Here is a 13,561-nt window from a genome sequence, read left to right as displayed (position 1 = left end):
GTAAAGAACTCATATAAAAGGTAGCATATGAACTGAAAGTTGAAGGCAATTAGGCATAATAAGAAGCAGAGGGGATGTATATGAGGCATGGTAGACTGCAAAGATAGGGAGACTGAAGAGGAAATTTTGTGTAATGAAAAATAAGAAGGCACTTTGGTTGAACAGTAAAATGTATGAAATTTGAATATAAGCTAGAAAAGATAGAGAGAGAGATGAGAGTCAGACTGTGAATCAAATAAAACTTTGTCATTTAACATAATATTTTTGGGGCCAAATTCTGTGTAAGCTAGAGAAATAATCCTTGCTAAGGATAAAATTGACTGTCACTCAATTAAATATTATGAAATGTTCACCTGTTTCCATATCCACAGATAAAAGAGGAAAAACATGATAAAAGGAGAAAATCACACCATTTGGACCTATTTTGTTTTGGAGGGATTTTCCAAGTATCCAAAGTTAGAGATGGTTCTTTTTGCATTCAGTCTCATAATGTACCTGACTACACTGCTTGGTAACAGTACTCTTATTATAATCAGCATCCTGGATTTTCACCTTCACACCCCCATGTATTTCTTCCTAGGCAACCTTTCCTTCATGGACATCTGCTACACATCCTCCTCTATTCCAACTTTACTAGTGAACTTGTTGGCCACAGAAAAAACGATCATCTTCTCGGGGTGTGTTCTGCAAATGTATCTCTCTCTTGCCATGGGATCCACAGAGTGTGTCCTCTTGGCTGTGATGGCATATGACCGGTACGTAGCCATCTGTAACCCTTTGCGATACTCTATTGTCATGAATCAAAGGATCTGTGTGCAAATGGCAGCTGGATCGTGGATAACTGGTTGCCTCACAGCCCTCCTGGAAACAAGTTCTGCTCTACGAGTGCCTCTTTGTGGGAATGTGATTGATCATTTCACTTGTGAAATTCTTGCCATGCTGAAATTGGCCTGTAGCAGCTCCTTGTTCATGGACATGATTATGCTAGTGGTCAGTGTGCTTCTTCTTCCCATTCCCATGCTCTTAATTTGTATTTCCTATTTTTTCATCCTTTCTACCATCTGGAGAATTAACTCAGCTGAAGGAAGAAACAAAGCTTTTTCTACTTGTGGAGCCCACTTGACTGTGGTGATTTTGTACTACGGGGCTGCCCTGTCCATGTACCTCAAACCCTCAACAGCAAGTTCTCAAGAAACAGACAAAGTCATATCCTTACTTTATGGGGTGCTGACGCCCATGCTAAATCCCATCATCTACAGTCTGAGGAACAAAGAAGTCAAAGAGGCTGCAAAAAAACTATTTAAGAGAAATTCTTCTTTGTCACAAACATAAAAGATTCTGATTGGGTTAAGATCACTTCATACCTGAAGGAGTAAATTACTGTAATATAGCTACTTTGAAGAATAGCAAAGAAAATAATTTAGCGCCTAAAGCTCTGTCTTTGACTCTTTATTCTATGAGCTGATAGCAAATGAAGTCAGTTATTACAATATAAGAGATATTATACTCAGAGGCACTATGTTGTCATAGAATAAAATGCTGGAGCTTGGATCAGGATCTCTGATTTGAATCATGTGCTTTTTGGATGTGAATTATGGGCAAGTCCCTTAATTTCTTTGGGTTTCAATTTTCTTATCTGTAAAGGTAATGATATTCATGCTACCTATCTCATAGGGTTGTGAGAAAAGAACTTTGTAAGATCCTAAGTGCTATAAAAATGTGAATTACTTAATAAGTAGATGGAACATTTGCTTAAACACAAAAAAGTAAATTCTACCGCATATGTATTAATGTCTTCTATTTACTTTTTCTTTTGTGTTTCATAGATGTGAGTATAACGTTTTCTATTATGTCTTTGTTTCTGTCAATCCTTGTATTCCCTCAATTTAGAAAATACTTGTTCCTCAAAATTCATTACATCTAGGATGTCTTTTCCAATGAATTCAAGTAAAATAATATTCTTTTTGCCAGACATTCAAGGCTTCCTACAGTTTGTCACTAAGCTCCTTTATATCATTCTCATTTGGTGACTTCATCAGCTCCCAGGAATTCAATTATGATCTGTAGCCAACTCCAAGATTTAAATACCTAGCCCTAGTCTCTCTCCTGAGCTTTAATCCTATATTATCAGATGCCTATTAGACATTTCAAAATGCATGTTGCAGATCTTTCATACTAAATATGTCCAAAACAAAATGCAGTATTTTTCCCCTTACAAACCCACTTCTTTTCGGAACTTCACTGTTTCTGTCAAGGGTGACATTATTCTTTCACTTAGCAAATTTGGTGTCATGCCTGACTCCTCATTCACTTAAATATTCATTCATGCAATGCCTACTCTTGTTTCTGTCTCTACAACACCTCTCACATTTGGACACATCTCTTTATTCCAGTGGCTACCATCTTAGTGCAGACTGTCATCTCTTTTTCTGGACTACTATAATACCTTCATAAAAGATATTTCTTTCCACTCCAGTCTATTTCTTCGAATAATTGCCAAAGTGATTTTTCTAAAGCATAAATCTAATCATGTCACTACTGGGCTCAAAAAACTCTTGTAGCTCTCTATTACATTGAGGATAAATTCTTCTATTTGTGATTTAAAGATATTTCTCGGCCAGACTCATCCTACTTTTTCATTACCCTTAAACAGTACTTTTCCCCCACCCCTTCTAAACACCCTATAGTCCAGCCATCTCTCATAAGGAATATTCCATATCTCATCTCCATATGCTTATACACTTGCTTTTGAAGTGTCCTGCATTTCTGAAATTCTCTCCTTCCTCACCTCTTCATATAGTAGTTCCTGGTTCCATGGATTCACCCCAAAGGCTACTTTCTTTATAAGTCTTTTTAAATTAGTCACTTAAGCAGTTAGTGCCTGCTACACCAAGGTTTCTTTTTATTTGGTTTGTGGTTGTTTTGAATAGATGTTTCCCACTAGAATATAAGTTCCTCAGAGGCAGGGAATGTTTCTTTTGTCTTTACTTCTCTTGTAATCAGCACAATATCTGGCATGAGATAGATGTTTAATAAATGCTTTTTGATTGGTTATTACTCTCTTTCATGTACTCTTTATTCTGGCCAAATTGTGCATTTTGCTTTGCAAAAATAACTTTCCATGTCTTTGCTTATATCATTCTTTTTTTTTTTTTTGGCTGAGGCAATTGGGGTTAAGTGACTTGCCCAGGGTCACACAGCTAGGAAGTAATAAGTGTCTAAGATCAGATTTGAACTCAGGTCTTCCTGACTTCAGGGCTGGTGCTTTATGCACTGTGCCACCTAGCTGCCTCACTTATATCATTCTTTATGCCTAGAATTTCCTCCTTCCCCAACTTTGTCTGTTGGATTCCTACATTCTCTACAGAATCTTCCCTGATTCTACTTCCCACTCTACTTTTCTTGTGTCCCAGTAGTTAGAAACAGTTTTGTTCTTGGATCCTCCAAATCACCTTTTTTTAGGACCTCTCTAGTCAACAACAAGCAGCATTTATTAAGGATCTTAACATCCTACCCTCTGGGGAAATAAATCTGAATCATAGCTCTGCTATTTTGGATAATTTGAGTCAATTTCTTCATTTATTTAGTTGGGCTGGATGAAGTATATTCCTCCAATTAAATAATCTGGAACAAATAAAAGCAGTTGTAATAGAAAAAGGGAGTAAATCCTATGTAAGTCCTTGAATAAGGAAAAAAATAACCACAAAAAACCATATTTAGTGCAAAGACTCCAACTACTGTAGTAAAGGCTATTGGACAAAGACTACTTGGAAAACTGGAAAGCACTCTGGCAGTAATTAATTGGACTTTTTAAAAATTAAATTTCATGTATTTTTGGTTATATTTTAAAATTCCGAACTGTCACATTCCCTCCCTATCCCATACTAGAGAAGGCCACATTTGACAGAGATGTGTGTGTGTGTGTGTGTGTGTGTGTGTGTGTGTATGGGTGTGTATGTATGTGTGTGTGTACAACACCCTATGCAAAATTCTATTTATCAATTCCTGTTCAGAGACAGATAGCATCTTCTTTCATATGGGCTTTGTAATTGTTTCAAATACTTATAATACTCAGGATAGCTTAGTTTTTCACAATTATTCTTTGAACAATATTACTATTACTATATACAACCTTCTTTTGGTTCTACTCATTTTACTTGTCATTATCTCATGCAAGCCTTTCATGTTTTCCTAAAATCAACCAGCTCATCATTTCTTATAGTATAGTAATATTCCATCACAATCATATAATACATCTTATTCAGCTATTCCCCAACTGATGGGCATCCCTTCAATTTCTAGTTCCTTGCCACCAGAAAGAAGCTGCTATAAATATTTTAGAACACATAGGTTCTTTTCTTTTTTCTTTGATCTTCTTGAAAAACATATTAGGAAAATATCTAAAGGCAAAGAACTGAAATTGAAGGGATGAAGTTAATAGAAACAATCATGAAAGATAAACATAAAAATGTTTTTGAATACATGAAACCCATAAATCAAAAATAGAAGGGAAATAGTGAACTGAGAAAAAACTTTAAGTTAATTTCTCTGATTAAGTTTTCTTATTCAAGATATATAAGGAACTGTTTAAATTTCAGGGAAAGATGAACAAAAACCATTATCTGAATCATAAATGGTCAAAGCACATGAGCAGGAAATTTTCAAAAGAAGAAACCCATGTTATCCATAATCATTTTTAAAAATCTCTAAATTAGAGAAATATATATTCAAACATCTATAAGATTCTACCTCATACCCATAAGAATGGCAAAGATGAGCAAAGAAGGAAAATGACAATTGTTGGAGTTCTTTCAAGAAAACAGACATTCTAATGGTAGATCAGTATCCACAAAGTCACTAAATTACTATTGGGTCAAAAAGATCAAAGTGCTGTTACTTTTACCCCAAAGAAGAGAAAAGAAATCAGGTATACAAAAATATTTATAGCAGCAATTTTAGTGTAACAAAGCACTAAAAACAAAAATTGGAATTGGCTGAGCTAATGTTATAAATGCAATGATGAAAGGGAAGCTTTCAGAGAACCTTGAGATGAATTGTTTATGAACTAATATGTTGTGAAAGAAGCAGAACCAGCAAAACGATTTTCCAATAACATTGTGTAAAAAATATCAACCACGATTCCACAGAATCAGTTATGAAGCAAGTTACATACTTTCTGAGAGAAAAGTGTGGACTCAGTATAAAATAAGACACACATTTTCAGACATGAATGAGGTAGAAACTTATTTTGCTTGACTATTTATATTAGTTAAAAGGTTTTGTTTTACTTATTTTCAGTTGAAGGAGTAGGAGAAAGAAGGGGATTGGTAACTGAGAAAGTGGGAGACAGAAGGGAATTGAGATTGGGAAAGTAGACCACCCTTTCCTGTGGCTTTTAAATTAAGAACTTAGGTTATTCTGACCAAAAATTCAATTAGACCCAAAGGAATCCAAGGAATTATCTCACAATTATACTCCTTAAGCAACCCATATGTCTTATCTCCTGGCTCTGTACTGATCATTCAGTTATTGACTCCATGTTGCTTTAATTGTTTATAGACACTTGGTGAAAGTGTACACCTCTTTTTCTGAGTTCTGAAACTTGTACTTGCTTGCTCTCCCCCTCCAAACTTAGAAAAGTCCTTAATCTTTTATCAATCCAGGAATCAGATTACTTAATGTGGGATCCTGATAGTTTCCTTTTAACTAGTGTCTTTACTAGATTAATTGTTTTTAATATGGGAAAGTCTGTCTGTCCTTATATTTGGGATTCATGTCTAAGCTGAGGAAGGTCTATTCCTGGTTTGTCTGTCAGCTGCTATGCATTGCTTAGCAAATACATATGCTCAGAAAAATTAAACTTTTGTTTCCTTTGTCATTCATCTTTCACTTTCCACAGTAGCCAACAAGAAAAAAAAAGGTCATTGAAATAGTTTTAAATGCACCAAAAAAAACCCCAAAAAACAAAAAAACCCCACAGCAAAAACCTAGAAGAATTGGAAAAGTCACAGATAAGCAGAATAGCTCTTAAAGTTATGTGCTTAATTTTAGATTTAATTTTTAAAATATTTTTAAAAGATTCAGAGTTTCATCTATAATACTCCTTTTTCTATTATTCCAAATATGTATATATGTATAATATATATGGTATGTGATATATATATGTGTGTGTGTGTGTGTATGTGTGTGTGAAAAAGGTATTTGATGTTAAGTTTAGAATAAAATTTTTCTTAAACTTTACAACTTATTAAGATATTTTCCCTTCTTATGAACATCTATGTTGTTTTAAAATACCATATTTATGTACATTTAGTGTGTGAATTATACATAATCTGTATATATTAATACATAATTATAAAAGAATTTTGATGAAATATATAAACATATTTATATTTTAAAGACAAATAGTTTTGTGATCTTTCTGATATGGGCTGCCCCTTCCCATACCTATTTCTATAGAAATCAAAGTCCTTATTAACAAATATATTTAATTAAGCAAAAAAAGTCCCATATTGTATGTATATGAAAACATGTTTTGTTCTGCAGTTTGGGTCCATCATGAAGTATATAGCATGCTTTGTTATCAGTATCCTGGAATCATGGTTTCTCAGCATGATAACCAAACACAGTTTTAGAGAACTCATAAGGAGGTGATGGGTTTTTAAAGATTGAGTCATAGATATATTCACATATTTATAATATATTTTACATAACATTACACACATATATGACATGGCTGAAGTGGGAATTTGTTTTGCTTGACTAAACATATTTGTATTTGGTTTTGTTTTTCCTGCTTTCTCAATGAAGAAAGAAAAGAAAGTAGGAGGGAGAGAATACAAATCTGAAAGTAAAACTGGATTAAAAAAATAAAAATTATTTTAAAAATATGACATATACATGTATATAAATACATAATGTTATTTAAAGAGTCTTATTTCCCATAAGAACAAAGAATGAATAAATGAATAAACACATACTAGTAAACAATTACTGTCCGTATCAAGAGAATGTTTTGAAAGTCTTTTATGGCTAAGGAAGTAAAGCAACAACAAAAATGTGAGTATCTTTGAGATTTTATTCTCCTTATTTGTAGAACTATCTACTTTTCAAGTTTAATGTTCCCAGATTCTTATGCTATTTCCCTACCCATAAAACGGGGACTATAATAATATCTTGCTCAAAGGATTGTTGTGAAGAAAGCACTATATACAATTGAGAATATTGATCCCATATATTCCAATAAATTCTTTATGTAGTCTCAAATGATGGAACATCAACTTCTCAGAATATGCAAAATTGCAAAGATACATAAGTAGATTAAAGCACATGACCAATAATGAAGTGTTAAAAGAAGTTGAAACATATCATCAGAGAATATATGATTGATAAAGCATATAAATGAATATAATGCATTAGAGTGAAAAACAATGTACATTGATATAATATATTTAGATTTTTAAAATTATATATATATATATACCTTTTTAAACTTGATAAAAAAAAGAGTGAGAGATAGTAGATAGAAATCCAATTGCTGCACAAAATATTTTCAAAGAAAGCAAAAATGATGAAGAACACCACCATTTTGGTTAGATTCTCTTCAGAGGATTTAAGAGGAAAAAAAAGGATAATAATCAGAGATTATGAGAATTAACTACGATGAATAGGGTAAAGATATGTAGGGAGTGCTCATATCACTTAAATCACATATTCAACCAAACATAAATGCAACTTTTATTATTAATGACCCATTCCTTGGAACTATGTGATATTAGCAGAAATAATCAGAAACTGAATTTTCTCTCCTTCACAATATGATCCTCGGCCAGAGATCTTTTTCTGCATAATCTGTCTTAGTTCTTTTCAGCTCCATTTTAGGCTCTTAAGAAAAAAATCTAGTGTAAATCCTACTTTTTTTTTTTTTTTTTTTTTTTTTTTTTTTTTTTTTTTTACTAGATGAAAAGATATTCATTCTTTGCCTCCATTCTTATTTAGCCTTAATCACTGAATGGGAGTTGCCTCAGTCAAACTGAGACCTATTAAAGACATTAATTGAAAAAGTCCAAGATCTTCCACTGCCTCCAGAGCCATTTCCAGGCATCTTGATCTATTTCTTACCACAGGAACCAGATGTCTCCAGGGACAAAGTGAGACAGATGACTCTTCACAGCCTTTCCTAACTTCAATCCAATTCATTTGCATGTCATGGCAGCAGCTTCCTGATGCCATGGTGGTCCTTTTTGGGAAAGAAGGACAAACAACAACAATTATTACTTTAGAGACCATGTCATTTCGGAGAAAATGCAAACTTAATGAGAAGAAATAAGTTACAACTTTAGTTTTAATAAGATCATTTTTTAAAATTAAAAACTTTACTTCCTTATGGGACTGAATCCCACTGTAACCTATTTGTACTTCCACAGCAGGGAGCAAAAGAAACTAACTTTTAATAATGTCCTCTGAAACATAGCTCCCCAATGAAGAGTAAGTATTAGAAAGTGACTTTGTATTCCTGTGGGAGGAATAGTGTCAGAATAGGGATTTGAGATAATGAAGAGAGAGAACCATGTCTTGTTGGAAGGGGACTCCAAAAGTCTCATATCTGAGTGGACTTGCTCACTTTATATATCATAAGGCTAATGAGAGACTCCTCAATTTCCTGACCTAAAGAAATACTCAGTAATGTGATGACTGTTAGTGATAATATCTGAATTAGGCATTGTAATTTTAGAAGAGGAGCAGTGTGAAACTTTTCTGATTGAGTCCTTTGCCTTTCTTTCGAGTCAAAATATTTTTTTTTTCATCTCAGGGTCAACTCTTGTTCATACTCTGTTAGGATTACTAGGTGAGAACTCAGGTTGTCTGGACAGTGACAAGGTGAGAATTCAGGTAGTCTGGACAATTACAAGGTGAGAACTCAGGTTGACTTGACAGTTCTCTGGCTCAGACCTTTGGTTTGGGCCTTTAAAGGGAGTTTACACCTTAGGAATTCTAAGAGGAGCAAGCTCATTGGTTGGAGTACTTCTTCCCAGAAGCCCTTGCATTATCCCACGCCCATTCTCTGGGAGGATAAAAGAGGACAGCACTCCAGAGATGAGAGAAGTCTCTGCACTACATCAGGCTTGATGGGGCTCTCTGCAGGAAGGGAAGTCACTTCTCTGGACAAGAGTTAACGGCAACTGTCTGGAGACAACGGTTCTCTACGGGAAGAAGAATCTGTCCGAAAGATTTGAGTTGATACAGCTTATCTCTTCCCAGAGAGTGATCCGGCAGCTTCTGAGAAGACAGCTCGCTACAATACTCCAGGAACAGTTGTTCCAAAATATTTGTATGTTATCTGAGGAAGTGAACACAACTACATATTTAGACTTCACAATGACTTTAAATACTATTTTGCTGAAATCAATGTCACTTGGGTCCATTTTCCTTATTAGATTGTAGAGAGATTTTGAGGAAGAGAATGATCTACCAAATGGAAAGAATTCTCAAGAATTCCCAACTCTGAATGTGATGTTTGAAATGAGAGAGAGAACAGGAAGCTATTGCAAGGAAGACACAAGAAAAGAGCTATAGAGTGTAGATGTCAGGGAGTAGAGATTGCAAGCTGCTAGGAGCTGAGGTATCCAGATCAGTGCGATGATTGGGACTATTTTGGTATATCCTATTTGCCAATGTAATAAAGACCATGAAACATTCTCAGAGTTGTACTTACTATTTCCAGTTGACCCTACTTTGGAGAACTCTTCTGGCCATATGTGACTTAGTGCCTAAAAGTCTTGCACTTTAGGATGATGAAGAACCCTTTTTTACTGGCTATTATTCAGGAAATACTAATGACTCATATATCTAAAAGAGAGTGTCTCGGACCTCAGAACTCTTTTTCCTTCTTTCAGTGAAGTATATCACAACTATTTGGGGACAAGATAAAAATAGAGAAAAGATAGGGTGAGGACATGAGTGATTTGCCTTATTCCTTATTCCAGTCACTAGGACCAGGCTGGACCTTTTTTTACAAGAAATAAAATAGGCATTATTTAGATAATACAGAACGAAAGTGAAATGTAACATTCCTAAATCAACAGTCTTATAAATTCCTTTGTGTTCTGATGGTTTTTTTTAGCAATCCCCCTCCCAGAAATAATAATAATTATTATAAATATGATAAAAATATTCATATTTACTTTTAATTAATAAATACTTATTTTATCTTTACAATTACCCTTACCTTTGGGGAAAAAGAAAAGGGAAAAATAAACTTTTGTTAGAAATGTGTGTATGTGTGTGTGTGTGTGTGTGAGTGTACTTAAAATAAATTCCTATCAAGCCATTCTCCAATTGATAAATAGTCAAAGGATATGAACAGACAATTTTCATATGATGAAATTAAAACTATTTCTACTCATATGAAAGGGTGTTCCAAATCACTATTGATCAGAGAAATGCAAATTAAGACAACTACACACCTGTCAGATTGGCTAAGATGACAAGAAAAGATAATGACAAATGTTGGAGGGCATGTGGGAAAACTGGGATACTGATGCATTGTTGGTGGAGTTGTGGATGGATCCAATCATTCTGGAGAACAATTTGGAACTGTGCTCAAAAAGTTATCAAACTCTGCATACCCTTTGTTCCAGCAGTATAATTATTGGGCTCAGATCCTAAAGAGATATTAAAGAAAGGAAAAGGACCTGTGTGTGCCAAAATGTTTGTGGCAGCCCTTTTTGTAGTGGCTAGAAACTGGAAATTGAATAGATGCCCATCAATTGGAGAATGGTTGGGTAAATTGTGGTATATGAAAGAAATGTAAGAAATGACCAGCAGGATGGATGAATACAAAGAGGTTTGGACAGACTTACATGAACTAATGCTAAGTGAAATGAGCTAGGAGATCATTATATACTTCAACAAATGATACTATATGAGGATATATTCTGATGGAAGTATATATCTTTAACAATGAGAAGATCCAGTTCAGTTCCAATTGATTAATGATTAATGATGGACAAAACCAGCCATATCCAGAGAAAGAACATTGGGAAATGAATGTGGACTACTTGCATTTTTGTTTTTCTTCCCTGATTATTTTTATTTTTCTGAATCTGATTTTGCTTGTGCGACAAGAAAACTGTATGGATGCATATACATATATTGTATTTAAGATATACTTTAAAATGTTTAACATGTATGAGACTCCTTGCCATCTAGGGGAGAAGGTGGAGAGAGGGAAGGGAAAAGTTGGAACTGAAGTGATTGCAAAGGACAATGTTGAAAAATTACCCATGCACATGTTCTGTCAATAAAAAGCTATAACAAAAAAATAAATTCCTATACTGGCCATGTAAAAATGTTATTTCTCATTCTGCATCTTAAATCTCTTAAGATGACAAAATATATAATAGCTCCTATACACACAGAGAAGATGGTATATTATTTTTGTGGAGGTGTAGGTGGATAACTGAATAGCATTCTTCATTATCAGCTTCTTAGAACTGTGATTATTCATTGCATTGAGCAGAGGTCTTAGGTCTTTTAAAATTATTTGTCTTCTATTCTTCCTAGACAAGCTTAACATTATTTTACAGATCTCAAAACTAAAAAAACACTTTCTAAGGGGTTGTCTATTCTCTTTCTGAACCAAGTTTTTCTAATTCTTTTAGTTTAAATTTTTTTTTTGCATAGAAGCATATCAAAATACATTTTTTAATGTACCAGAGAATAAACATGAATATTTAATTTGTTAGAAAAACTTTGGCAAGGTATTGGGCAGAAGTTCTTCAACAAAACATTTTATTGAATTTGAGATTTGATTCGGTCAAAAGATTTGAGTTTTTTGGACACTTATTCTTGAATAAGAATAGTTATAAGAACTCTGTTCTTGTGGTTGAGGCAATAAATTTATCAACATGTACAATAAAACAAAATATTTGTCTTTACAATGTACTCTTTATCAGTTTCTATAAGTCTTCTCAGATTACTTTGAAACCATCCCTTAAGCCATTTCTCATGGTGTAATGTTTCATTTGATATTTATGTAACACTAACATGGTCTCCACAACTTATAGTTTAGATATGTTACAGGGATAAACAGTTTACCCCTCTCTCAGGAATCTTTGGTACGTTTAAGAGAGCTCAGGTGTCTAGACTCTCTATTAATGGTTTCAGTAACATTTCACCAAGTTTAGGGGCATTTCATTTTAATTCAACATGTCATGTTTTCCAGAGCAATGTTTTTTTTTATTTTAAAAAAATCCTTTAGCTTTGAATATTTTCTTCTCTCATGAACAAATAAGTTTTAACTGCTCCATTCTCTGTATCTATTACTATTTTCTGCCTTCTGCTCTAAACTATTCTCTTTCTAATTTTCCTTATAGCTATTATTTTTATTCTAAATTGAATTTTTATTTCTTTCTTCATTTCAATTCTTCATTCATCTTCCAACCCTTCTTGTAGTCATTAAAGCCAAATTGCTTTTTCTTCTCTGTGGCTCTACTAAATTCATTGTCGAGTCACTCTTTTTGTCTGGGTTTACCTCTATGGCTTCCTTTAATCTTTAACATCTTTCTCATTTTGTATGTTTTTGATTCCTGTATAGTTGAACTTATTTTTAAAATAGTCCCTTTCCCTCCGGTTTCACGACCATTTACAAAGATTTGTGCTGAATTCTCTAATGTTATTCCACCTCAATTACTGTTGGCTTCTTATTGTCTTTCTGTTTTGCAATACTGGTAGGAGGAATTTATTTCCATTCTATCAAGAATCTTTTCTTGTTGTCTGGATAAGTTGAGAGAAATAGGTTTCCCTATATCTTCTTTTTTCCCCAATTTTTAAAAACAATAAGCCATTTACCCACAGCAGAACAGGAGGGCAATTGAGGTTACAAGCTTCATTTTGCTTGGTGAGGTAAAAAACAGCTTTAGAACAAACTTCTCTCATCTATAAATCACTATAAAAACAGCAAATAGAAATTTGACATTTAACAGAATAAACATTTCAACCGTAGAAATGTTGCCTTAATCATACACATAAAAAAGAAACGTTTTTGTTTCTATGACTTAACTGGCTCCCCATTGGTTCTGGATGTCACTGAGACAGGAGTTAGCTCACCCTGGTGTCAGTGCAGAGACTGGAAAGTGAATAGGTTTCTTGTCTTAGTCTGACATTGGAAGTTGGGTAGGGGGAGCCCATCCTTCCTGTCTTCTGCTGGGAAATCAATTCATTCTTGCTTGGCCCAATGAAATCCCAAAGCTTATCAGACCATTTTCTCCTCTATCCCCTACTCTTTTCTCTCTTCTCCATCCCCAGCCTGGCCATCCCTGGACACCATTTTTCCAGGCTAATTATCTGGAGTCAATGAGACTTCTCCTACTATAGCATTTAACTAAAGACCATCAGCATCCTTTTGGACACTTGCCCTTGCCCCATGGTGGTGTCTTCCTGGCAATAGGACAGATTCCCTCTCCTCTATTCCTAGGTACAGTGTGTGCCCTAAGGAACCACCTAAGTGTTCAACTGGCTGGCTTCTGCCTGGGGAGATGGCTGGCTGTGCTCATCTATC

The 13,561-nt window shown here is 34.3% G+C and overlaps 1 protein-coding gene across 1 annotated transcript; it reads left to right on the top strand.

Annotated features, from left to right (window-relative positions):
• The first annotated feature begins 387 nt into the window (after positions 1-387).
• On the top strand, positions 388-1,332 carry LOC141555192 (olfactory receptor 2K2-like). The gene has a single exon (XM_074287880.1). It carries the CDS (start codon positions 388-390, stop codon positions 1,330-1,332), a length of 945 nt encoding a protein of 314 aa, XP_074143981.1.
• The last annotated feature ends 12,229 nt before the right edge of the window (positions 1,333-13,561 follow it).

This window comes from Sminthopsis crassicaudata, chromosome 1 (genome assembly GCF_048593235.1).
Source record: "Sminthopsis crassicaudata isolate SCR6 chromosome 1, ASM4859323v1, whole genome shotgun sequence".
Lineage (NCBI taxonomy): Eukaryota > Metazoa > Chordata > Mammalia > Dasyuromorphia > Dasyuridae > Sminthopsis > Sminthopsis crassicaudata.
This window is presented reverse-complemented; position numbering and strand designations above follow the sequence as displayed.

Bases quoted from the DNA above. Each gene is read 5' to 3' on its own strand.
- LOC141555192 (XM_074287880.1), top strand. From the start codon at position 388: ATGATAAAAGGAGAAAATCACACCATTTGGACCTATTTTGTTTTGGAG.